This window comes from Dermacentor albipictus, chromosome 5, assembly GCF_038994185.2.
Source record: "Dermacentor albipictus isolate Rhodes 1998 colony chromosome 5, USDA_Dalb.pri_finalv2, whole genome shotgun sequence".
In the NCBI taxonomy this organism is placed as follows: Eukaryota; Metazoa; Arthropoda; class Arachnida; order Ixodida; family Ixodidae; genus Dermacentor; species Dermacentor albipictus.
The window spans coordinates 161,221,930-161,247,712 of record NC_091825.1 but is presented as its reverse complement, the minus strand read 5'-3'; the positions used below and the strand labels follow the sequence as shown (position 1 = coordinate 161,247,712).

At 48.0% G+C, this 25,783-nt stretch overlaps 1 protein-coding gene across 1 annotated transcript in view; it reads right to left on the bottom strand.

Moving 5' to 3' along the window:
• Positions 1-25,783, bottom strand: part of LOC135916357 (structural maintenance of chromosomes flexible hinge domain-containing protein 1-like) — a 373,767-nt gene that overhangs the window by 108,477 nt on the left and 239,507 nt on the right. Inside the window, exons 33-37 of the mRNA XM_065449720.2 lie at positions 15,146-15,228; positions 9,906-10,111; positions 4,921-5,033; positions 4,731-4,786; positions 4,556-4,640 (exon numbers count right to left, since the gene is read on the bottom strand). Of these exons, the coding sequence (XP_065305792.1) occupies positions 4,556-4,640; positions 4,731-4,786; positions 4,921-5,033; positions 9,906-10,111; positions 15,146-15,228 (543 nt within the window). The remainder of the gene's footprint in view (positions 1-4,555; positions 4,641-4,730; positions 4,787-4,920; positions 5,034-9,905; positions 10,112-15,145; positions 15,229-25,783) is intronic.

Sequence of the window (25,783 nt, the reverse complement as noted above, 5' to 3'; positions counted from 1 at the left end):
GAAGATAGCGATGACGCGATGGGCGTTCCGGACTGCTGCGTACGACAGCTGCCCACATCGGTTGCGCCGAGGGCGCCATTTGAACGTAGCGGCGTACACATGCGGCGGCTTGGAGCCAGCACGGCCGCCTTGATCACACGGCCGAATGGTGCCAATTAAACGGGTGCGCTTTAAATATATGTGAAAACATAAATTTGTCACCTGGGCGTAAAACCCTTAACATCATCTACCCTTGTTTTTCTACAGATCACGCGCGCACGGCGGGGCAAGCCCCGCCGTGCGCGCGTGATCGAGGCGGCTGTGGAGCCAGTTGGAGCGCTTTGTCGGTGCTGAGCTACACAGCATGTGCATTGAGGACTTCGTTGGCGGTGACAACAGCACCGGAACAGTGGCGCAGTTTGCGCGAGCCGCCCATCGCCGCAAGCCGCACCGCACGCGTGCGATCGCGCGAAACATTGCACGTATCAAACACTTGTGCACAAATTTCAGTTTACAATGTGTAAAGTATACACTGTGCACACAGTGTAAATCGTAATTTGTGCACATGTGCTGCATACGTGCAATTTTTCGCGCGACCGCAAGCATGCGGTGCGTCTTGCGGCGATGGGCGGCTCGAGCGTAAATCGGCCCTAACACACGTGAGATCGCGGCAGAAGTGACTGCTGAGCGGCCAAACGAAGACGCTGCCGAGGCTGATCCGGCAAGCGCTGAGGTTGCCCCGCTCCCGACTGCAACTGAGGCTGTAGCTGCTTTGGCCGTTGTACGCCGCTACTGCGGCGCACTAGAAGGCACTGGACCGTCTCTTCTGGACCATTTGGACTATGTTGAGGACGCTGTGGTCAAGCACGCGGTTGCCAATATGAAGCAGGCTACGCTGCTTCAGTACTTTCAGCGAACGAAACAAATACTTTGTTTAAAGCTTCATGTGAGTATCTATTGCGCCATGATTGGTTTATTGATTGATTTGTGCTAGTTTTTGACGTGTTTTCTACGTGATTTGATATATCGAATTCTGGCTATATCGAACTATTTTGCGATCACCGCGCTGTTCGATATATCGAGGCTCGACCGTACTACACGTGAAGGCTCCGATAACCTGGATGACGCTTTAGCGTCAGTGGGCTTTGTGTACCGCAGCACATGTTCGTGTGCTCAGTGTCGTTGGTACTAGAGTGCGTCAATTGTGTGTCTCTGTGCCAATCGGACCATTTGCTTTGACAGCCTGCTAAGATGCCGCCTCCAGCCAAAAAGAGGAAATATATGACACTGCAGGATAAGGCTGCAATTATTACCCAAGCTGAAAAGGGCAGGAAGAAAATGGATATCGCCAAAGAATTTGGAATCGCGTGCAGTTCGATATCGACGATTCTGAAAAACAAGGCCTCCATTCCCGGCCACTCAGAAATGGTGCGAGTGCGAAAAACTAAACGGTGAGCGCTGCGGCTTTTCCAGGCGTTGACAAGGTGGTGTTTGCATGGTTTTGTGAACAGCGTGCCAACAAAGTGCCGCTGTCTCGCAGAGTTCTTCAGCAGAAAGCGCTGGAGTTCGCATGCATTCTCGGGCACGCTGATTTTAAGGCTAGCCTTGGCTGATTGAGCCGCTTCAAAGCCCGCCACGACATAGTGGCCAAAATAATTTCCGGGGAGGCAGCAGCCGTCGACATTTTGACAACGTCGTCGTGGCTGCTGACCAACAAAGAAGTATCGCACCAGTACAAGCCCTCGGACATTTACAACGCAGATGAGACGACCTTATTCTACACGATGCTGCCATCCAAGACCCTGGACTTAAAAGGCCAGAAATACCGCGGGGGGAAACACAGCAAGCGGCATGTAACAATTTCGTTGTGCACCAACATGAACATCAGAGATAAACGGCCACTGCTTGTAATCGGCAGAAGTAAGAAGCCCCACTGCTTCAAGGGAAATCGTCGGCTGCCCGTACAGTACACCGCGAACCTGAAGGCATGGATAACCCGGGCCATATTTGGCAGCTGGCTCGAGGCCTTCGATACGGACATGCGGAAGGCAGGCAGATCGATCTGCCTTTTTTTGGACAATTGCAGTGCCCATCAAGTCGATGACGTGGAACTGGGAAACCTGCGCTTGGTTTTTTTTCCACCGAACTGCACTTCCGTGCTGCAGCCGCTTGATCAAGGCGTCATTCGTAGCGTCAAGTGCGCCTACAAGGAGAGGCTGATTCAGCGTCTGCTGCTGAACCTCCAGTTGAAGCGTCCCACCGTAGTGGACACGTTCATGGCGCTTGAGATGATGGCCGCCGCATGGGTTGCGACGTCGCCAGCCGTGATAGCTAATTGTTTTAATCATGCCGGCTTCATTGCCACTCGGCAAGCATCATGCGCTGATCCAGTGGCATCGCAAGAAGATTCGCCTGAAGGTGCACTAGTTGACAGTGCTGACGGCGCAGTGCCGCCATCGCTGGCCCACGCATGGGATGAACTTTCTGTCATGACAGATGGTCTTCCGGATGGCCTCAGCATCGATGAGTTCGTTCGTGTGGATGAAGATGTTGTCGTCCATGAAGAGATGACTGATGAAGTCATCATAAGTAGCGTTTGCCAAGGTGCCGACGACGCCGACAACCACCATACACCAAATCAAGAGAAGACTGCGAACCCGTGGGATGTGTTGAATGTCTTCGATGTAATTCGATCATTTTTCGGTGAGCATGATGACGACGTGACAATGGACCACTTCTTGCAGTGCGAGTCGAGAGCAGTAAAATTGCTGCAAGGCAAGGCTCGGCAAAGTAAGCCGACTGGCTTTTGGCAATAATATTTTTTTTTTTTTTTTTTGCAAGCCAATCTTCTTGCCTGTCTTTTCTGCCTCATTCTCGCGCTAACGAAATTCCCGCAAAAGCGAAATGTTTTGCTTTCCCCGCCGATTTCGTTATTGCGGGTTTCGACTGTATAGAAACACTAGAGGAGAGATACTGGCAGAATTCACAGAAAGGAACAAGCTGAGAATAATGAAGGAAGCGTAGTAACAGAAAGTGGACCTGGAAAAGCCCTAACGGTGAAACAAGAAATTATGTGTGCGAGAGCGCTGGTTCGAGATGGCACGGTAATCAAATCGACAGCGGTAGTGGCTTTGATTATTGCAGTTTCGGACCTGCGGTCACGGCAAAAAGTCTAGAAAATTGGATGGCGAAGGGCTTTTGTGTGCGAAATTTCAGACGTTCTGATACAGCAATTCTATTGGGTACGTGGTGGTGCCACGAAACCGTCCGAATGATCAGGTATCCGGAAAGTCAGTCGTTGACTATACACTGGCAACTCCTCTAGCCGACGAAAGGCTGTCAAAGACAATTCGTTACGATTGCTGTCTGTTACTTGAGCCAGCATTACCGCAATTGTTGTTCCCTTTCAAAAAATTTACGGCTAATTTTCCCTGATAGAAGCACAAATTCCCTGAGTTTTCCCCCGAGTTTTTCCAGACTACTCAAAATCCCTGAGAATTCCCAGTTTTCTCAGTTGGTAGACACCCCGACACGGCATCAAACGCCATGCGTATCTTTTTTTAAGACAGCCGTTGTCTGCTAGCTGCTTGCGCTTACGTGAGAAAATATCTGCCAACAGCTCCGAGGGTCCGCGGACAGTCCATAACGTCCGGTACATGAAAAATGAACACGATTCTGGCAGCTTTCAGATTGGTGGGTGGAGCTTCCGAAGTTGCTCGAGAAAATCGAACGTGGGAAAGCAGTACCAAGCAGTTTGGGACTGTCAGGGATTGATTATCGAAGAGACCCACCGAGTAGACCAGTGGGTATAGATGCATACCTGCCAAATTTGGGACATCGAAATTCAGGAGGTTCACCAAGAGGAGCAGGGAAGGGGACAAGAAAAATATTTTTTTTCTAGGCCACAGGAATGTCAGAAACAGCTCTGAAGAACTGCAAGTACATTTATCAGAGGTCTCAACATTCTTACTGTGACCGGAGACAGCGAGTGCACACACATAATTACAGAATACCTAGGATGGGCCCGTGAGTCACCTTCTTCCGCTCCTAAAAAGCTTCACTTCATAACATGGCTGTAAAGTAGCAAAGCTAACTTGAGACAACTAACCATTACGCAACAGCTTATGCAACGCTGAGTTAGGCTTAGACTGCTTATGAACAAATGGCTTAGATTAAAATCTAACTTCGACTAGCTACCTTGCACATGATGACAATTACAATGCAGCAGTGCCGTATAACACGTTTTTTTTCCCCCCTCGCGATAGGGTTGGTGAAGAAGTTCGAGAAATTTATGGGCATGCCCGTACAGTTAAGAGAACTAGTCGCAATTCAGGAATCAACCAGACAAAATGAGAGAGTTGGCTGGTATGCAGATGTGACCACCTCCTGAAAACATCGGTACTCCTGACCACATTGACTGTACAAAGAGTCATAATGCCACAAAATGTTCATCGCTACTTCACGTATCGCATTAGTTGTTTGGTCTGGCAAAAGTAACAGCCATCACAAATGATTTAGGATCAGGAATGCAACCCCAATGTTACAGTAAAGCAACTATGCAGAAATGGTAACTTACAATCGTACTGCTGATGGCATGCTTGCCATTGTTGAAATGGAACTGCATGTTATATTCTCCCGACTTCTCCGGCACCCTCACTTTCCTAAAATAAGAAGCATAATAAACATGAAAACAAGTGATCAGTCGCTGCTAGTGTACAGCTTTTGATCTTATGCAAAGACATATAAAGTACCTGAAGTGGTAAAAGCCATTGGAAGATGTGCTTTCAGCTGGAGCTACTGTAAATATCTAGTTTGGAACAAAGAAAATGTAGACATAAGAAAAAATGTTATTAAGGGTTCACTGATCTCCCAAGGTGCACATTTACGAGATTGCATGCTGCCTACAAAGTTAGAAGATTTTTTCTTTTTAAGGTTACAAACCTTTTGGTGGTTCTTTGGGGCACAGTCTATACGAGTCAATTTCATGCTCAGTTGTTTACCAAGCACAGAGCACATTACATTGCCATCTTCTGCGACCACGTGCACAGTTGTCTCTGTGCAGAAGAAAAAAAAAACAAGTACAGTCGTACAACATATGTGCGTGGAGTATCTGCATCACACACGGCCACATGCATTTATTCAATGCTCATTTTTGTTCATCTTTTTACTGCATGTACCTTGCAGCAAATCCCCCTAATTAGGAAGACAAAAAGTGCCACCAGGTAAGGCAACAATGCACAGCCAAATACACTCAAACCTCATAAAAAAAAAAGACAGGATACGGTTTAATGCCTTTGTAACGACCTGCTTAGGGCCTCCAAAATCCCTTTTTATAGAGGTCCCTTCATTGCAATATTAGAGGAGGCTAAGCACGTTCCACAACAATAACAACAACAGAAAAAAACCTTAATTAGCTAATTTTTTTTTTTTGCAAACTTCGTCTGACGAATGCACGCGATCACAGCCAACTTTATTGCACCGAGGTTCACAGTGTACTCCATGGCGAAATGCAGGAGCTGCAGAAAGTAAAGCTGACATAATCGATTGTCTCTGTTGCCTCCCTTGCCATTAAAATTCTTTGTTCGTTTACAGAAAACATCACCCCTGCTGCCTTCGTAGGCATTTGTGTCCTTTCACCCTAGATGGCTTTGCAGATGCTATCAATCATCAGTTACAATTACATCACCATGTCATCATCAACTCTGACGTATTTGTCAGCCGCCAAGCTCACTGATGCATTACAACAAGCAGCGTAGCAGTTGAGCGATTCCTGGAGCAGTGCAGCAAGACTATACTTCTGACATTGGCCTGTTTATCAAGTGCACTGCTAGCACAGCCATTAGCACTAGCACAGAGGACATCTCGGTGGCACCTGCAAAAGACAGCGGTGGAAGCGCTACACAGTGTTTGTTGTAAAGCAACAAATCAACTGCCAGGAACATCTAAATTTCTTTGCTGTAGAAGCAAACTTGTTGCAGTGGTCTTCATTCTAGATTTGTACACAATACTTATGAAAGATATCATTTTTGCAAGGACATAATCGTTCTTTTGTTAGACAGGCATACATTGTAGAGGTGTTCAACTGTATAATGAAGTAAATGACATTCCCCTTAAAATCACCACAGAAATCCATCTACAGTCAATCTCAAATTTTCGTACTCTCTAAGGACCGCGAAAATGTCGCAAAAACGAATGCATGCCTTTAAACTGCCTTCAAGGGCTTAAATCACCACAGCTCCATCTGAAAAAGATTTAAAGGCCTGCAAGTGCACTTATTAGGTCTCTCGGTGCTCATACTGCGACAGGAGATGGTAAATGGAAGCATGTATAGTCGCCCTTCTGTAGTCTTGGTGTATTTCGGCAAAGCTATTGCAAACAGGCATTATGAAACACTCTACACCCTTGCTGTGTTTTCCGCACTTTGATACCATTGGCAGTGATGACAAAGGTGCAGTTGGTGCCATTGTCAACAGTGCCGAATCCTTTAACTAAAAAACATGGCACCAAACAGTAGGAAGCTTGATAACAAACATTGAAGCAGCTAGGCCTAACGATAGCCAAAAGTAATTACTAATGGCTGCCAGCCAATCAGCGTGTGAGAGTGCTGGTTTGAGACGGCGAGATAGTCATACCCATCTATAATGAACTCTGCATTTTCGCAAAAAGAGGTCATTGTATCTGTAGTTTGTTATATAGGATGTCCTACGTAATTTGCGCCAGAACTTATATATGCCACTGCGACGCAGCTAGACAGAACCCAGGTACAGTAAAACGCTGTTAATTCAGATTTCACAGGATAAAAAAAATGTTCAAGTTCACCAAATGTTGAGTTATCGAGGGTATCAAGAAAGTAATCAACAAATGTTAACTACATCAACACGCTTTTTTACTGAATGAATGAGCAAATCCTGTTTTTATTCTGTATAAAACCAGTGCGGGAGCTGCAATGCTCGTCATCTCGTGATTGCCCCTGGCAGTGGCAAAGGCCTCACGACTTCCTTCGCAGCGGCGCCATAGCGCGGCTTCACTTGACGCATGCTTTTCCCTACCATGCGCACATCCTGATTATTTTTTCGCCAGTGAGCTGGTCGCCAAGAGGTCGTCCGTACATTGCGATGTAGTCGACGCTCTCCATCCTGGACAGCTTTGCATCGAGTCAAAGCACCGATAACTTTACGCAGTCAACCACGGCCACTATCGACGCGATTATGGACAGCAACCTTGCAGTTCTGAAAGGACGTGGTCGACACACGCACAGAGTCAAAACAAAACTACTGTTTGCTGCAATAACTGCGGAAGAAACCGGGGTCGCTATTGCTACAATAATGGATAGCGACTAAGCAGTTTCGAAAGGATGCAGCCGATACGTGCACAATGTCAAAACGAAACTACTGTCTGCCGCAGCCGTTGTGGACGAAACTGTGGTGGCTATCAATGCGATCATAGATTATGACTGCGCAGTTATGAAGACACGCAATCAACATGGTGTTATGGATGGTGGAAAATGAAGACTGTAAAGACACAAACAGGCACGAAACATTCCGGCAATGCTGTCATACATGTATGATTTCCATTCACGACTATGGCGATGTGGACTCCGCTGCTTCATTCCGGTTGTACGATAGCGCCATTCTTGCTCTTTTGCGGCGCTCCGCGCTCACCAAGCTCCCAGAGGTATTTCAATTAACCGATGCGCAGCCTAATATGTCTGAATTAAGCAGCGAGGAACATATCAACGGGGTTCTACTGTAATAAAAATTTTTCTGCTAAAGATAAATTTAGTTTTTTTTGATGTCGTGCATGTTTTGATGATACAAATTTTGGGTGATACAAATATTTCACACCACCCCGTGAAATTCGTGTCACCGAGAGTTTACTGTATCTGCTCAATGGCGTGCAAAATTCTAAACATGGAAATAAGAAGACTTTTGCGGCCAGTGCAACTGTTGGACAGCCACGCATGCCATGAAATTTGAATAAAACAACAAAAGAATATTTGGCATGTGCAACATGCAACTTAGCACCTGATGCAACATCCTTCAGACAGCTGCCTTCTGTTTGAATGTGATGGTCTTTCGCATCCAATTTCCACTTGACTTGTCTCGGTCGAGCAGCACATGGCACACAACACAATGCTGCGGGATCAAGGAGGCAAGCAAACATACCCTCACCAGCTTGGTTTGGCCGGCTCGAGGCTTCCGAGATCGCACCAATGCTAAATGCGATGTGGGACGCCACGTCCAGTAGCCAGCCCGCATGGCATGCCTTTGAGAGCGGGAGAAGTGAATGCACAGCCTGGGCATGACTCCTAAGATTCTCACGGGGAGATCTCCGAGGCCAGCCCGAGTTACAAGTGCTTGCACGGTGCACCATAGAGAAAAAAGTGAATGCACTAATCTTTCACGCCACCGCGTGTCGCCACGCAGTATGAAACGAATCATGCAAGCTTGCACGTGGCCTTCCAGATTATGCAGGAAGATCTCGGAGGCGATGCCCGGCTGTGCCTGCCTGGGCAGCGTGCCAAGGAGTAGAAGTGAATGCACTAATCTTTTACTCCGCTGCGCATTTTGCACAGCCAGGCACACGCAGGAGAGAAAGGTCTGTGGAGAAGTGTCAACTCCTCGTCGTATCCAACTCCTCTGGGTTCCGGCTCACACAGGGCACCCTGGCAACGAGGCGGCAAATTCCATCGCTCGTGAGACGACAGAACGAGCTGGCCCCCTCTACTCCGGGATGGACACGCGTGACTCCCTTCTCACCTTCCATGACATCACCCTTTATTACCGCAACTCTCGCCTATCCCTCCCTCCCCCTCACAAATCCCTGTCTAAGCTCCGACAGAGCATGTGGCACCAGACTCCCACGAACAGACTATGCTCACATTCTCTATTCATGCCCGAAACACTCTCCCCCTGCCTCTTGGCATGCGTCTAGTTCGCAGCTGCGGGAGGCTGCTTTGGCGAGCTCAGAGCCGGATGTCCAGCTACGGCTAACGATCTGGGCAGCGGAAGTTGCTGCCAGGCATGATCTGGTGGCCACGACCGGCAGCCTGAACACCACCACAAAGAACGGTGACATCTTAATTTTTTTTCTTTTTTGGCCTTCGCTAAATAAAGTTTGTACCACCACCAACAATGCGAGAGTTTTGAATCACTACGGTGAACGAATGGCAAAGCCGGCGGAAAGCGATGTACTCGACGTGCAACGGTCAGGTATTCTTATGGTTTTGGAGAAGAATTAAGTTCATTATATCTATTTTCAGGACAACTTCACTTGGTTATATAGACTATTCCGCTATATTACGTTTTGTTATAATGAGGTTCGAGCGTATTTCAAAGGACGTGTAAATGACATCGTTCTGAAACGGCAGGCGGCCCTCCATGAGCATGGAGGTTATATTTTCCCACTTGTGCATTCACGCTGCTTAATACGGCTGCAGAAAAAAGCGTTAAAATAGAGGCACACAGACAACAGACAAAAAAGAAAAAGCTGCACCTCTGCTGCTAGGCGACATTTTTCTGGGCACAGCATGCACTCACAAAATCTGACGAGTAGTTGCCTTTACAGCCAAAAACAAGTACCCCTCCCACATTTTCCTCCTCCCACACCGGACCATGCCACGCCTCCCCAGGAGCATATTGCAAGGCGTCTGCTTTCTGAGCAGTGTTTTCTGCTAGCCTACAACTCCAGAGTTGTTGTGAAGGATACAAAACAGCATCCCCGGATTTCGGAATATGAATTCTTAGTACTGAGGCGTTGCTAAAATGACGCATAAATTGAATACCGACCATTGTTCTGAAAAAAATTCGGTATTCTGAAATTTGTAGTGCTCAAATATTTTTACACTGAAACTATAAGCAGTCAGAATAAGATTTCTAAAAAGTTTGTTGATGTGGTGTTTATAGTGACGAGGTTTCACTGTATACCTGGCAACTCCTCGGCCACAGTGTAGGTCTTTTTTCCTTTGTAGTCCACTATCAGCTCTACTGGCTTCTCTGGGTCACAGGTCAAATGCAGCTTCAGAACAGGGCCATTGATGATCGTCCGGCCAATGGTTGCCTTTGTGCCCAGCGTGAAGAGGCCTCGGCAGTTGGTTGAGCAGATGTTAAACTCACATGGCTTAGGAGCGACCCTGCAAACAATAGTCAGTCGCTGTTCAGGTATTCATAAAGCAGCTAAGCAGCCACTATGCACATTATAAAAGTTGCAATACTCTAAAGGTGCTGCTGCCGCCATAGAAAGCCAACATGGCAGATGATGCTTTGCACATACTTTAGTGAGTCCTGATAATGAGAGTAATGTAGACTACTGTACGTATACATGTTTGCATTTTTATAAAACAAATAAAATTACTGGCTAAAGGTTGTTTATGAATTGCAGGCATCACGAGCAAGAAAAAACTACAGTTAAACCTCGATATAACAAACTTCAATATAACGAAATTCTCGATATAATGAAATATTTAACTTGTCATAACCTCTTGTCCATAGAACGCCACGTATTTAGAACCTCAATTTAACGAAGTGTGTTTAAATGCAATTTCAATGTAATAAAATTTCACTTCCATCGCAAAGGAATGCCGAGACAATAAATGAAAACTTCGGTCAGCACAGATGGTCAAATGGTTGAATTACAAACAGCTGCTTCCAAACGCACCTCTCAAATGGCGTGCAGCACCACAAGAGCGACTCCCGAAGGGGAGCCAGATCATGTTTTAAATAATGTCCAAGTGTGATAAGATCCTATCGTGACCCGCACACTTTGTGCTTTAGGTGCAAGTGAAAGTGCGTAAGGGTCAGACGAGAAAGATGGTGGCTTCTGGAGTGCTGCCTTCTCGCACGAGCAGCTGGAAAGGGGAGTGAGCTCACGGTAATGCAATCAAGCATGCGCGAGGGGGCGAGGCGGGGGTAGGTTGGCGTGCCTCTTGGCCATCGCTGCAAGAGGCCGTGGCTGCGCATGGCTGTAAGCACCGCTCAGCACATACATGCAGGTGCGCACCTTGCTTTAGAGGTAATCAGCCATGCATGCAAAGAGTGGGTGTGCCGAGACTCCGTGGCATCATGTAAGCTATCTTAATGCGCACTTAGTATCTGAGGTTGCGTAATCTTCAGTTTCGGCAACCCGTTGGAGCGAGAGGAAGACGAAGCATTCACTCCCCGCTGCCGGCGTTTTTTGCGATAGCGTCGTCTCAATGCAGGCGACGCTATCAGCTGCAGAGGCAGAGTGCACACGAAGACTTGGATGGCTTCACTTAATTCATACTGCCGATGTGAAGATATCGCCGAGGTGGCATGAAACTGTATCATTTATCCCAAACTTCCATAGTCATCAAAATGAATTATTTTCTTATTCAAATTTGCTTTTTTTCAATTGCCCAATAATTTGAAAAATTGTGCGGCCTCTTTCTGTGTAAGAAAAATTGATTGGTGACTGTACTTATTTGCATAAATGGTTGAACTTATTACAGCAAAATTTCAATATAACGAAGCAAATCACTGATTTTACCTACTTCGTTATTTCGAGGTTTAACTGTATTCGCTGCTGCGACAGAACGCGCCATGATGAACGTGCCACCAAACATGGTCGTACGTTCCGCAAGGTGGCCATGTGTAGCAATACTTAGCACGACTTGAAATTAGGTCCCGCTAAATATTCAGAGGCTTCAGGTTACCCTAAGCTTATATGACTGTTTTTTGCTCGCCACAATTGAGTGGAACCTGCAAAATCGCTGGGCACATAAATGTGACCAGCATGGCAGAAGGGATAACTGTTGCTCTTAGTCACAGTCACAGTTTTACAGCCACAGAGCCAGACTGTTTTATGTTGACAACCTTCCTTCTCTCCCTTCTACAAGTAAAGCGGCAACACAGAGGATTGTTTCAATGCATCACATGGCATACAGAATTGAAAACTAATTTTCTTGACGCAGGTACACTGAGCATTGCCTGGCTGCCGTGCTGTTTTGCAGCCTAAAGAATGTTGAAGGCTCAACAATGTTGTATCATTTTTGCTACATATTTAGGGATGAATGCACAACAAATGCATCAATTACAATGCAAATAAAGACAAACTTAAAAGGTAGTCTGCATAAAATTGAAAACATATTTTGTTGCACAGTATTATTAGCCAAAAGCTGTTATTACTGATAATTCGTGTCAGAGTCGGTACAGATCATCTGGTTAATCAGGTCTTGATATGCATTTGCATTGTTAGCTAACATCAAGGTATCTGCCATCGCAACTACCAATCCGAAGATGGAATGCACATTGTACCTCGGAATACCACAGGTTTTTTGGGCATCATTAGGGTCAATTTCTCAGTAGAATATTGCTCTAGGGTACATTGTAGGACCATGCTGAACTGGCCTGAATGTTGGCGGTGTTTTGGACCAAATGGCTCAAAAGAAAAGGATAAATAAAGATGACTTACACGGCACTGTGTCTGTTGTCTTCCCTATGTCCCATTTTAAGAACTGTTCGACCCCGTTCTATTCACACTGTATGCACATCAGTTTAAGATATTTTTAACAATGCTGAACACACGCATGCTTGAAATTTGTTGTGGACTGCTAAAGGCCCCAAGGCAATTACTGTATATACTCACATAATAAAACACTTTTTTTTTTTTAAACGGAGATGCTGAAGCAAAGTTGAGGGGTTCATTTATTACACAGGGTAAACTTTATCGGAGTTTTTTCGAAATAGCAAAAATAGCAAGGAGGAACAGATTAAGCACGTCTGTGGCTGTGGCATGCCCCCGACTCCGTCACCATTATCTCCTCTGGCAACCTCGACGTGACATCAAATATGGCCTGAGAGATTATACGTAATAAGGTAATCTTTGAGGCCTGGCATTGATCACAGCCTTGTACCCCAGAGATCCATGTGAGCAACGCTGCCTCCAGGTCCAGGTGCTTAGCTGTCCGAAGCCTTTTCCGATCCTTGCCGAAAGTTTCAGCCTCGTAGGAGTCCTCAATCGTCCTCTTATTACGGATGTATGTCGACAGCGTGCTTCTTGGTATATCGTGCTTCTTTGCAATTTCGTTCTTGCTCAGTTTCCCTGCATCAACTTCCCGCAGAATTTCTAATTTATCCTGCAACGTTTTGGCACGGCACTTTCCACGTGAGGACATCGCGGCACGTGAACAGTGTCAGTCTGCAACAGACGTGTACAGAACAAAAGCGAGCAACGGCGCACTTTTAGGCTTTGACGTTCTGGTCGCACTGGCGACGGAGAGAATGGCCGGTCTTGTGGTGGCCACCGAACGCACTGCGTATCCCGTTGTCCATGACGAAACGGTAGAGCATTTGCGAATAAATGCATGTGCTGCCCCCTAAAAACACGCGATGATGATAGTGTATGTCGCACCATCTGTCACTTAACAGCAGAGACTGCAAGCTGGCTACAGCGGCGCGCAGTTCGAATTATCCGTGGCGAACCCGATTAACATTCGAATTGACGAGCTTTTCAATACATGGGGGTCTTTGAAGCATGGCCGGACCGTGCCAATTAGTTCAAATTATTCGAAAAATTCAAATTAACGAGGTGCAAATTAACGAGCTTTTACTGTACTGTATTTGTACACCTATCTACTATTTTCTATCGCAATCGGTGTTTCACCTTTCTGGCGGAACTGCGAATTTTGAACTTCTTGTTTTCAGCGTTTTCAGGATATTGCATAGGAGGGCACAGACGTCAGCCTGCAATCGCGATTAAGGGGCCTGATCGCAATCGCCTATATCTGGATCCCGCAGGACCATGACCGCAGGACCAGGGCTATGTACTAACCAGCACATGTCTATGGCTGTGTGTTTGCCACTGAACAAGCGCATCCTGCTAAATTTGGAAACTTCATTCGAAATTAGTGTTTCAACGCAGGTTGGTGCAGCTTCACGGTTTGGCGCAAGATGGTGCAATTCGCGCAGTACTTCCATCCCTGCCTTGACGACTACCTACACGCTGACTCTTGCATCTTCACAACAAAACAGGTTACTGATGCATCTATCGTGTGGGATATGCTAGGCATAAAGGACTTCCAAGACAACAGTGAACATGAAATTGATGCTCAAGACCTCAGCAATCTCCCCATGCGCAACAGTCGTGATGTGCTTGATGCGATCAACATCCTAAGGCAGTATGCGAGCTTCCTACCTGAGCAGGACGCCATGCAAGTTATCTGGGCATACGAATGCTGCATAATTACTTTGCCTGTTTGCCAAGAACACACAGAAGTAATTAACAAACTACTTTCACAGCAATAAGTTTTTCTGTGAGTACAATGCATGTACAAATTGTTTTCAATAAATTCGCGAACCAATTTCTTGAACGCCTGATTTTTCAGAGCTTTTCCATTAGTCACATTTGCCAGTGGCACCACTAGGCATAAGGAGCTCACGGGACGTAACGGACTAATTTAACAGGAATTCTACGGACACTACAGCAGAATTTTTGTCATTGTCAATGTCACGTGACTGTTGTATAAAGTCCAACTGCGATAAGAAACTGTCACGGTTTGTGCACCGTGTGCTGTGAGTGCGAGGAAAAATGTGCGAGCATAATCCGAGGATGCTGGCTCAATGTGCGCCACCACATGCGCAAGGGGGCGTGCTTTCTTTGCTGCGTCCAATGTGTTTAGACACATTGTGTTTTCGTCGGGTCGTATGCAGAGCAGCCTACTGATAGTGTCATCCCACTGCTGCTGGGCGGCGCTATCAGCTGCGGCGGCAGAGTCGACACGAAAGCATTATTTCTGCCACCGCAGCTGTGATTGGTTTGCCAACGTGAATATATTGTCGCCATATCATGAAACTTTATCTGTGATTGCTGGCTCTCAAATTCATATACATATTTCATTCTTCCTGAGATTCGCATTTCCGATTGCCCGATAATTCGAAACATTTTACGGCCCCATCTGTGTAAGAAACATCCATCTGCGGCTGAACTTATTTGCATAAAACCTTGACTTTCAATCCAAAAAACTTTTGACATAAAGTGAATTCAAGACTTTATCAACTTCATTATAACGAAGTTTAACCGTGTCAGAGACCAACTGTAGTGATGATACACATGATATGCTTGAACAAGTTAGGATCATCACATTATATTTGAGAGAAGTGCTGAATGTGGCTGCAATAGGCAGACAAATCCATTCACTTGTAGCACGTACGGGGTCTTAAGGGCAAGTGTGAGGATGCCGAAGGAAGCCTTCCCCTTGGAGTCCGTCTTCACTGGCTGCTGAGGAGGTATTGCCTGCAACACAATGCAAGAGAAATGTATTAAGCAGCAGTGCTACAGAACCATGAACTTGAACAATGAGCCACGGGACACTATACCAGCTGCTTTTAGCAGCTGTCATCTATGCAGTCAAGAGAATAATATATAGGGTTTTACGTTCCAAAACCACTTTCTGATTATGAGGCACGCCGTAGTGGGGGACTCCGGAAATTTCGGCCACCTGGGGATCTTTAACGTGCACCTAAATCTAAGTACACGGGTGTTTTCGCATTTCGCCCCCATCGAAATGCGGCCGCCGTGGCCGGGATTCGATCCGCGACCTCGTGCTCAGCAGCCTAACACCATAGCCACTGAGCAACCGCAGCGGGTAGTCAAGAGAAGTGAAGTGATGATGAAATCAGTGCTTGTCATAGATATTCCGAATATCAACAATGTGGATGTGCATTTCTGTGCAGTATAAACATGCAGCAGGTAATTGTCATCCTTGCACAAATATTATGTGACTGCAAATATAATCAGACAGGGTACTTATGAGGACTCAGGAAAATGGAAAAACAAGCATACACTGCAGCAAAATTGACAACTGGGCAGGTTTGTTAACACCCATTTTTGAAACAGCGCAATAGGCAGGAAGAAGCACCTGTCCTACAGTCGCTGACTGATTTTCCAGACTCCAAAAATTCGGACATGCTCGTTTATTCGGTCTGCTTCGCGGCACCGCCATTATCCCCATAGACCATAATGTACAACAACTTCCGAAAGTTCGGACACCTTGCAACCTCTCGTCTGATTTTTCAGACACTCCTTGAGCCAACTCGATCGAGAGCACCATGCACCGACTCTGACCATTGCATGGTTCGACTTGCTCAACGCTATTTTTGCCTTAACGGAGCCTTCTTGCTGCCTCACGAAGTGGCACTACTGCAAATACCTGCTCATCATCATCGTTTGTGCCTGGTTTGTAGCTTGTTAAGAATGGCCAGCCGCAGTGCAAGATTGCCACCCACTTACGACTTTGACGGCAACATCCCGATGCTGTTAAGAATGGCCAGCTGCAGTGCAAGATTGCCACCCACTTACGACTATGACAGCAACATCCCGGCGCTGTTAAGAATGGCCAGCTGCAGTGCAAGATTGCCACCCACTTACAACTATGACGGCAACATTCCGGGAGCGTCACCGCCAACTTCTACCCACAGCGTGACTAAATCGACTTTGTGACGGTATGAGTTCGGCGGGCTAACTATTCTTCCCAAACTCTCCAACTACTACCCAGAATGGCTCCGAGTTCTACGGGGCCCCTCTGACGTCGGCTCCGGACATACGAACGCGTGTGCATTTGTGTGCGTAGACCGTCCTGCGAGGAGGCGGCAAGTTTGTGATGACTAAACGAACGTTCGCATCACCTTGTTCGCGGGAAGACCGAGTGTTTAAAAACTGCTGTTGTGCGGATGCTCGACACTCTCTCTCAAGCAGTCATGTTAGACTGATGTACTTTCTCAAACAGTCATGTTAGACTGATATAAATACTGTAAATAAAAGCTTATTCCTCATTCTCTATGAGAAGCAGTCCTTCCCTTCATCAATGTCCTCAGCGTGGATAAGTTGGACAACGGCATGGGCCAGCTACCTTCTAATTCATGCCCGACTCCAATCTTGACAACAGATCACGAGCGATGGGATTGAGCCCCCAATCCTGACAAGCTACAGCAGTTCCAGTCTTTTTATTCAGATACCCTAAAGGCCCTTCTGGGCATTACATAGGGGGGGGGGGGGTTAACAACAGGATATTTCAAACACAATTAGGGGGGCAAGGCAATATAGAACAACGTAGTAAAGATCACCGAATACAACAATATAAAAAGAAAAAAAGGAGAGAATTGCATACATTGATGAAAAAAAAACCAACAACAACAACACTCCGTACAAAGCATGTAGATACACTTACAATGCGTCAAAGGCATAAATTTTTGCTTTTACGCAACATGCGTAAAACTGCGCTTCAAATTACTTACAAATGAGTCATGATCACGTATAGAAACAATTTCTTTTGGCAGCTTATTCCAGTGATGAATAGCTAGAAAGAGCGGTGATTGTCGCAGGAGATTCGTACGCGCAAACATGGGACGCACTTTGAAGGGATGGTCGAGGCGGGCGAAAATCTTTTGTGGGGGTTTGATATGGGATGCGGATAGCCTATTACGCCATGTCAAGACAATCCAGCAGCTGATTTGTTTGTTTCTTCGTCCACGACAATGCGAGTAGGCCAGGTGTTTCGTTTGTGCGACTGACGTCGGCGTAACGATGTTTGCTTTGTGTGCTGTGTCGAGGTTGCGGTAATGCAACGCAGCATACGGAAACATCGCGCCAAGTGTCTAATGGCACCAACAGTGCCTGCGCATACTGTGCCGGGGAATGCCGGCAAGCGGGTGCCGAGAGGCCTAGGATTTGTCGCCTTCCGATGTGCTCCCTACCGACGCCGAAAATGTTCTGCCGAGACCTGTGCAGTGGTTGCATTGCGATTCCGGACACCGTCTCGTTTGTCAGTTTCACAGGTGCTAATACTGCTGTACTGACATGCGCAGAACTCGACGACAGCGAGATCATTCGTCAGGTTTCTGCTGCGCCGCCGAACAATGACTCCAAGTCGGAAGATGACGCAGCATGTGCTACGCTGCCGTCGCATGCGGAGCATGTACAAGCAGTGACTGTGCTTTCAGCTGCCTATAGTGACCGTACGACCCTCCCCGAGGTTCAGGCTTATGTGACTGTGCGTAAACGGAACAGCGTGCAATGGCGCATTCACGTTTTCTTCACGCCTACTGCCGAGCCCAAATAAGTGCTTGCAAATAAAGGAATTTTTTTTCTTAATCTGTTTTTTCAGACACCTGTTTATTCGGACGTTTCCGTAGTCCCCGTGAGGTCCGAATAAACGGTTGGCTGCTGTATATGCTTCTCCCCGTGTCTTTCATCCCTTTTGAACTGTTTCGAAAATGAACACACACACACATCACAATAAAAGAAAACTGTTATACAGAAGCTGACGGATTATTCGGACTCCAAAAATTCGGACTTGTTGGATATTCCGGATTTCATAAATACACCGTCAGGGGTTCCTATAAAGCTAATGCATTTTCATGACTGATCTTTCGCATGAATTTGGGTGCAGAAGTTTCATTTTCCAGACTAAATCGCTCATTCCAAGCCACACTACCTGATCTTAAAGGTCGTCATGTTGGATTTTATGCTAGCTTGGCTTCAATTGGCCCACTCTATAGCCTTCGAGATTGGGACGTGCACGTAATCCCCAGGGCATGCCCGCTCTTCCTTGGCCGACAAAACACCCCAGAGGATGGTACTTTCTCTTTACTGATTTTTTTTTTTTTGTCAGGGTTATTGTCATAATCACTCAATGTGGGATCAATTCTTTTTTCTTTCTCCTTTAGGTTTCGGTCGCTAGAAAGCTGGTGTGTCTCGGAGACTTTGCGTCCTTGTGCATGTTTGCGCGGCATCGCACTTGTGTGATCGGCGCCACCTCCTGTGTCTTTAACAGAATCAAGTGGCACGAAGACACATAGGTAGTTTCTTTGTGTCTCATAGACGTCACATCTTTGTGCGTGTTTGCGCGGCTTTGCATTTGTGTGATTGGTGCCACCTGCTGTGCCCTCACGAGAGTATAGTGGTGCGAAAAAACATGGCTTGTTTCTTCGATCTCCATGGTGATCTCCGCCAACAGACATCAGCAATGCAGTGACGCTCTTGTCGACTGTATACTTAGACAATGTCACTCTTGCGCAAAGCTAAACAAATCTGATCACCTCCACACTATGCTCTGCCCTCGAAAGCAGGGCATTATTAGTGATTTTCTTAAGCCGCTCTAAGCCTAATAAATTTTATTTTTCTGAGTGTTCAATTTTTCAGACCATTTTTCGGTCCCTGCCAGGTCCGGAAAATCGGTCGGCTACTGTATTTCTGTTGATATTACAATTGCACAGGTTTTTAGAACTACCTGTGCAAAAAAATATATATATGAAAAAAAAAAGAATACATGATAACTAATCACACAATGTCAAGAAGGCTACGAGGAGTCATCTAATCAAGGAACATATCATTAAAGTTAGCTGATCAGAGTGATCTCAATAGATAATTGATGGCACGAGCACAAAAAGAAATAAAGTCATAAAAACAAGGGCTGGGTGAATATTCCTTATTTTCGAATGTTTGATCAAATGTTATGCTATTTGGTACTTGCTTCAGAGTAAATTTAAGCATTTGGAATTTTTAAATTATTGGATATGAATGAACATCAATTTGAAAGCTTATAATCCATAGTTTCGGGTTCGGTGAGAAAGTCACATTGCCATTGAAACGGCTTATAGCCAAAACATGCCAGAAATGAAGCCACCAATGGGCCACTGTGGCACCAATCTTTTTTTGCTGATCAGAGCTCTGGATTCCGTACGGTGTCTTGCTCTACTTTTATGATATTATTTGTGTAACAAATGTTATAAAATTTGTAAAACAGTGCCATTCAGGTTGTCTCTCTTATCACGACTTTGCTTGACGATGTCATTTCTTGGTGATCAAACCACCAACTTCAGTCGCCGACACCTGGCAAGGCAGCACTGATAAGGCTTGACAGCCAACACAGTGTCACCGTGGCAAGAATTTGCCGAAACCATCACACAAGATTTGGAGATTAACGAGTGCGGGAAATTACACACACCGGGCAGGATAGACTGACAGCTGCAGAAGCGGCATGAAGGTCTGCGGGAGATTAGCTGTAAACTACACCATGCGTTAAGTTGATAAGTTAATAAGTTAAGTTTGCGTATAGGTGGAAAGCACCAAGCCTAAACTGCTGGCACAGCACAACTGACACAGTGAGAGTCGCATGCGACATCAGCACTTCACGGAATAGTGGCAATGTGCAACACACATAGGTCTTCGCAGGTCCACCTCGGTCCACTAGGTCTCCTGGGTTGTTGTCTGTCACCTCCAGGTCATCCTCAAGCTGCACAGGTGCTTTGACAAGTCCTGCTTTTCGCCAGCAGTTGCTGATGGCGGACGCCTTCAAGTTCCACCAAGTTCCTGTGAGCATTTCCACTGCCTTGAAATATTGATTGCAGTCGGCCGCTTTATGTTGAAAATCAACCGCTGCACAAGGTGCTTACGATATTCCGCTTTCACACTTTTTATAATGCCCTGGTCCAGGGGTTGCAGCAAGGACATGTTGTTTGGTTTCAGAAACCCCAAGTGAACGTGCCACAAGCAAACATTCACAATGTGAGCAGAGCAAGAGTTCTCTGGACATCCAGGCTCGTTTGTTGGCACGGTAGTCGTACGGTAACGACATAATGTTTTGCATGCAGCGAGGCTTCGCATACTTGCCAATGACCAGTGATTTAATTTTCTTCTTGCCTATTGCATTGCAACAGAGCAGAACTGTCACACGAAGATGCGACTTTTTCCCTCCTTTGCACTGCTGCCCTTCGAAATGCATCGCCTGGTAGGGCAGGAGATGATAAAAACATGCTGTCTCATCTGCGTTGAAAATATTGTTACGTAGAAAGACGCAGACGACAAGCTATGTACAAATATATTTACAAGGAAAATACGCTGCGCTTGGCCAAGAGGCAACAGCCCGCGCTAGCTTCTAAATCGTCGTCTTCGTCTTCTTCCTGCTCAGCTCTTCGTCAGTGGGAGCATACCCCGTAGCACTACCCCCGGCGGCAAAAGCGCCGTCCCGGAGCGACTAAACGCTGGACTCTGAAGCAGTGTAGTAGCTCTTCAGCCTACTGACGTGCACGACATCACTAGACGCCAGAGTAGATGACGAGGTTGAGCTCACAGGAGCAATTTCATAAGTCACAGGCGTCACCTGGCGCAGCACGCGGTAGGGTCCTGTGTATCGCGAAAGGAGCTTTTGTGAAAGTCCGACGTGACGAGAGGGCGACCACAAGAGCACGAGCGCACCAGGCGAAAACTGCACGTCACGGTGGCGGGCGTTGTACTGACGCTGCTGAGTGGTTTGCGAGTCCGTCACTCGAGCACGGGCAAGCTGGCGTGCATGGTCGGCGAGAGCGATGGCGTCGCGCGCATACTCGCTTGTTGAGATCGAAGCAGGAGGAAGTGCCGTGTCAAGGGGCAAGGTCGGTTCGCGACCGTAGAGCAGATAAAAGGGAGAAAATCCGGCGGTGTCGTGCCGGGAAGAATTATAAGCGAATGTGACGTAAGGAAGCGCAATGTCCCAGTCGCGGTGGTCCTTGGAAACATACTTTGACAGCATATCGGTAAGAGTACGGTTTAACCGCTCTGTCAGGCCATTGGTTTGAGGATGGTATGAGGTAGTCAGCTTGTGTTGAGTGGAGCAGGAACGTACAATGTCGGCGATAACTTTCGAGAGGAAGTTACGACCACGGTCAGTGAGCAGCTGTCGCGGGGCGCCATGAAGTAAGATAATGTCCCGCAAGAGAAAGTCCGCGACGTCAGTGGCGCAACTGGTAGGGAGAGCCCGCGTGATAGCGTATCGGGTGGCGTAGTCAGTTGCGACGGCTACCCATTTGTTCCCAGAGGATGACGTGGGAAAGGGACCGAGGAGGTCTAATCCAACACGAAAGAACGGTTCCACAGGGACAGTGATCGGCTGGAGATGACCGGCAGGTAGCACCTGAGGTGTTTTCCGACGCTGGCAGGTATCACAGGCAGCAACATAGTGTCGGACAGAGCGAGCGAGACCAGGCCAATAGAAGCGGCGGCGGACGCGGTCGTACGTGCGGGTTACGCCAAGATGTCCTGCAGTAGGCGCGTCATGCATCTCAAAGAGCACAGTCTGTCGTAGATGTTTTGGCACGACAAGAAGAAGATCAGATCCGTCAGGGAGGAAGTTCCTTCGGTACAGAATGCCGCCCTGGAGGACATATCGGCGAACGGATGCGTCGGTAGGTGTAGAGCGCAGACGCTCGATGAGTACTCGCAGCGATAGGTCTCGGTACTGCTCATCGGCGATGTTAACGAAGGCAGACACAGAGAAAATGCCGTCGGCAGTACTACTGTCGGCGTCGTCAGGCTCGTCTACCGGGTAGCGAGACAGGCAGTCAGCGTCCTTGTGTAGTCGGCCAGATTTGTAGGTGACAGAGAACGAATATTCTTGGAGGCGTAGGGCCCAGCGACCAAGTCTTCCTGAAGGGTCTTTCAATGAGCATAACCAACAAAGCGCGTGATGGTCTGTGATAACGGAAAAGGGTCGGCCATATAAGTATGGGCGGAACTTCGCAACCGCCCAAACTAGGGCCAGACACTCGCGCTCAGTGATGGAATAGTTGCGCTCCGCGGGTGAGAGGAGCCTGCTGGCGTAAGCGATAACACGGTCGTTGCCGCGCTGGCGTTGTGCCAGTACTGCGCCAATTCCGTGACCGCTGGCATCAGTACGAACTTCGGTAGGCGCAGACGGATCGAAATGGGCCAGAACGGGAGGCGTTGTGAGAACGTCGATTAGATGCGAGAATGCAGAGGCCTCGTTAACGCCCCACTGGAAAGGGGCGTCTTTTTTCAAAAGCTCGGTTAGTGGTCGTGCTATGGCCGCGAAATTTTTCACGAAACGGCGGAAGTAGGATCAAAGGCCGATGAAGCTGCGCACATCCTTGACACACTTCGGAACAGGAAAGTGCGTAACAGCATGGATCTTGCCTGGGTCCGGTTGCACTCCGTTCGCGTCAACGAGATGCCCAAGGACGGTAATCTGGCGACGGCCGAATTGGCACTTCGATGCGTTCAGTTGCAGACCGGCGCGACGAAAAACGTCCAGGACTGCCGAGAGGCGCTCGAGGTGCGTAGCGAACGTTGGGGAGAATACTATGATGTCGTCCAAGTAGCACAGGCATGTGGACCATTTGAAACCGTGAAGAAGGGAGTCCATCATGCGTTCAAAAGTGGCAGGAGCGTTACATAGACCAAACGGCATTACTTTGAATTGATAAAGACCGTCCGGAGTTACAAAAGCAGTCTTCTCGCGGTCGAGATTGTCCACAGCAATCTGCCAGTAGCCGGAGCGGAGGTCAATAGAAGAGAAGTAGCGAGCACCATGGAGGCAGTCAAGGGCGTCATCGATCCGAGGTAGAGGATACACGTCCTTTTTGGTAACCCTGTTAAGGTGCCGATAATCCACGCAAAAGCGCCATGAACCATCCTTCTTTTTTACCAGTACAACCGGTGACGCCCATGGACTACATGACGGTTCTATGATGTTATTGGCAAGCATTTTGCGAACTTCAGCGTGAATAACTTGACGCTCAACCGGTGACACTCGATACGGGCGGCGATGAATAGGAGGGGCATCGCCGGTATTAATGCGATGTTTAACAGTTGTAGTTTGGGCCAAAGGACGATCGTTAAAGTCAAAAATATCGTTGTAGGAAAGCAGAACGCGGTAGAGCTCACGAGCGTGCTCGGACGGCATGTCAGGCGCAATCATTTTCTGTAAGTCGGCGATGGTGGAAGTTGTCGACTGAGATGGTAGAGGAGGATCGGCTGAATTGCTGTCTACCTCAATAGATGCTATTGAGTGATCTTCGAATGAGCAAAGTTGGGCCAGAGACATCCCGCGTGGCAGCACTTGTGTCGTCAAGCCAAAATTGACCACTGGCAGGCAGACGCAATTAGCCGTAATAGATAAAACGGTATGAGGTACCGTGATCCCGTGTGTAAGGAGGACGTCTTGTAGAGGAGCCGCGATATAGTGACCGTCGGGCACTGGTGGGGATGACACTAGGTCAACGTAAGTCAGTGCCGTAGGTGGCAAGCGAACAAAGTCGACGGAACTGAGGCGACTGGGGTGTGGTTCAGCGGGATCCAGAACAGGCAGGTCAAGGCGGAGAGTACTGGCGGAACAATCAATGAGAGCAGAATGTGCGGAGAGGAAGTCTAAGCCGAGGATGATGTCGTGGGGACAGTGGGCGATGACTGTGAATAGCACGACTGTTGAGCGATCGGCGAAGGAGATGCGGGCGGCACACATACCAATTACGGGGGCTGTTCCGCCATCGGCGACACGGACAACAAGCGTCGTGGCGGGCGTGATTATTTTTTTCAGGCGGGTACGAAAGTCCGCGCTCATTACCGACAAATGCGCCCCAGTGTCTATAAGAGCAGATACAGGAACACCGTCGACTTGCACGTCAAGAAGGTTCAGATGAGTGGGCAACGTCAGTGGAGGATTTGGCGGCGTAGGGAGCAATGCAGCGTCACCTCGAGGCGCTGCATCATTCAGTTTTCCGGCTGGGAGCGGCGTCCGAAGGGAGTCGGCGAAAAGGAGCGACAGGGCTGGGGAGAGCGAGATTGTCGTCCTTGGGGCGAAGGTGAACGAGAATAGGGGCGGTTCGGCGCAGGAGAGTCAGTGGCGGCATTATCGGAGCGTGCGGCATAAGGACGAGAAGGGCCACCCGAGGGGCGGGAATAGGCAGTATAAGCAGACCGGGTCGGGGAAGTCCAGCGACTTCGACAGTGCCGAGAAATGTGCCCGATGCGACGGCAGTGAAAACAAATGGGCTTGTCGTCAGCAGTGCACCATTCAGCTGGGTTGCGGAAACGTGGTGGGTAAGACGATGCGGGACGGGGCGGAATCGAAGAAGCCGGATGGGTATCAGGGTGATGGGCCGAGCAGATGGTGTGAAGGCCCATGTTTTCGAACTCCTGGCGGACAACTGCCTGGATTAGGGAAACCGTGACTGCCGGTGCGTTGGTGGGGCTGGAGTCGAAGGCAGCCGGATAGGCGGCCTCAATCTCACGCCGAACGATCTTGGTAATATCGCCGGTGGTGTTGGGACGAGGAGCGTCGGCACAGGAAGAAGTCGCTGGGGTGTTGGGCAGACGGGCAAACTGCTGATCGATACGTCTGCTTTTAGCGAGTTCCAGGCGGCGGCACTCTTTGAGAACAGCATCCACCGTCGCGACGTTGTTGAATACGAGCAAGTTGAAGGCGTCATCGGCAATGCCTTTGAGGATGTGGGATACCTTGTCCGACTCAGGCATGTGTGCATCAACTTTGCGGCACAGAGCCAGGACGTCCTGAATGTACGTGACATAGGGCTCTGTTGACGTCTGCACACGGCCGGAAAGCGCCTTCTGCGCGGCAAGTTTGTGACCGTAGGGATTGCCGAACAAGTCTCGGAGCTTTTGCTTGAACGAATCCCAACTGGTGAGCTCCTCTTCGTGCGTCCGAAACCAAACTCGAGGTGTGCCACCGAGGTAAAAGACTACGTTGGCGAGCATGATAGTGGGGTCCCACCGGTTATTGCGGCTGACGTGTTCGTAAAGGCTGAGCCAGTCCTCGACGTCTTCCCCATCTTTTGCCGAGAATACGCCAGGATCACGGGGAGCGGAGAGGGTGATGTAGGTCGTCGAAGTGGCAGCAGGTGTCGGAGCCGGTGGAGTCGGGTTGGCGTCGCCGGGAGCCATGAAGGTGGGCTCGACGTACCGGCCACTGCGAAGCTCCGTGACGAGGTACAGGGAACGTCCACCTCCACCAAATATGTTACGTAGAAAGACGCAGACGACAAGCTATGTACAAATA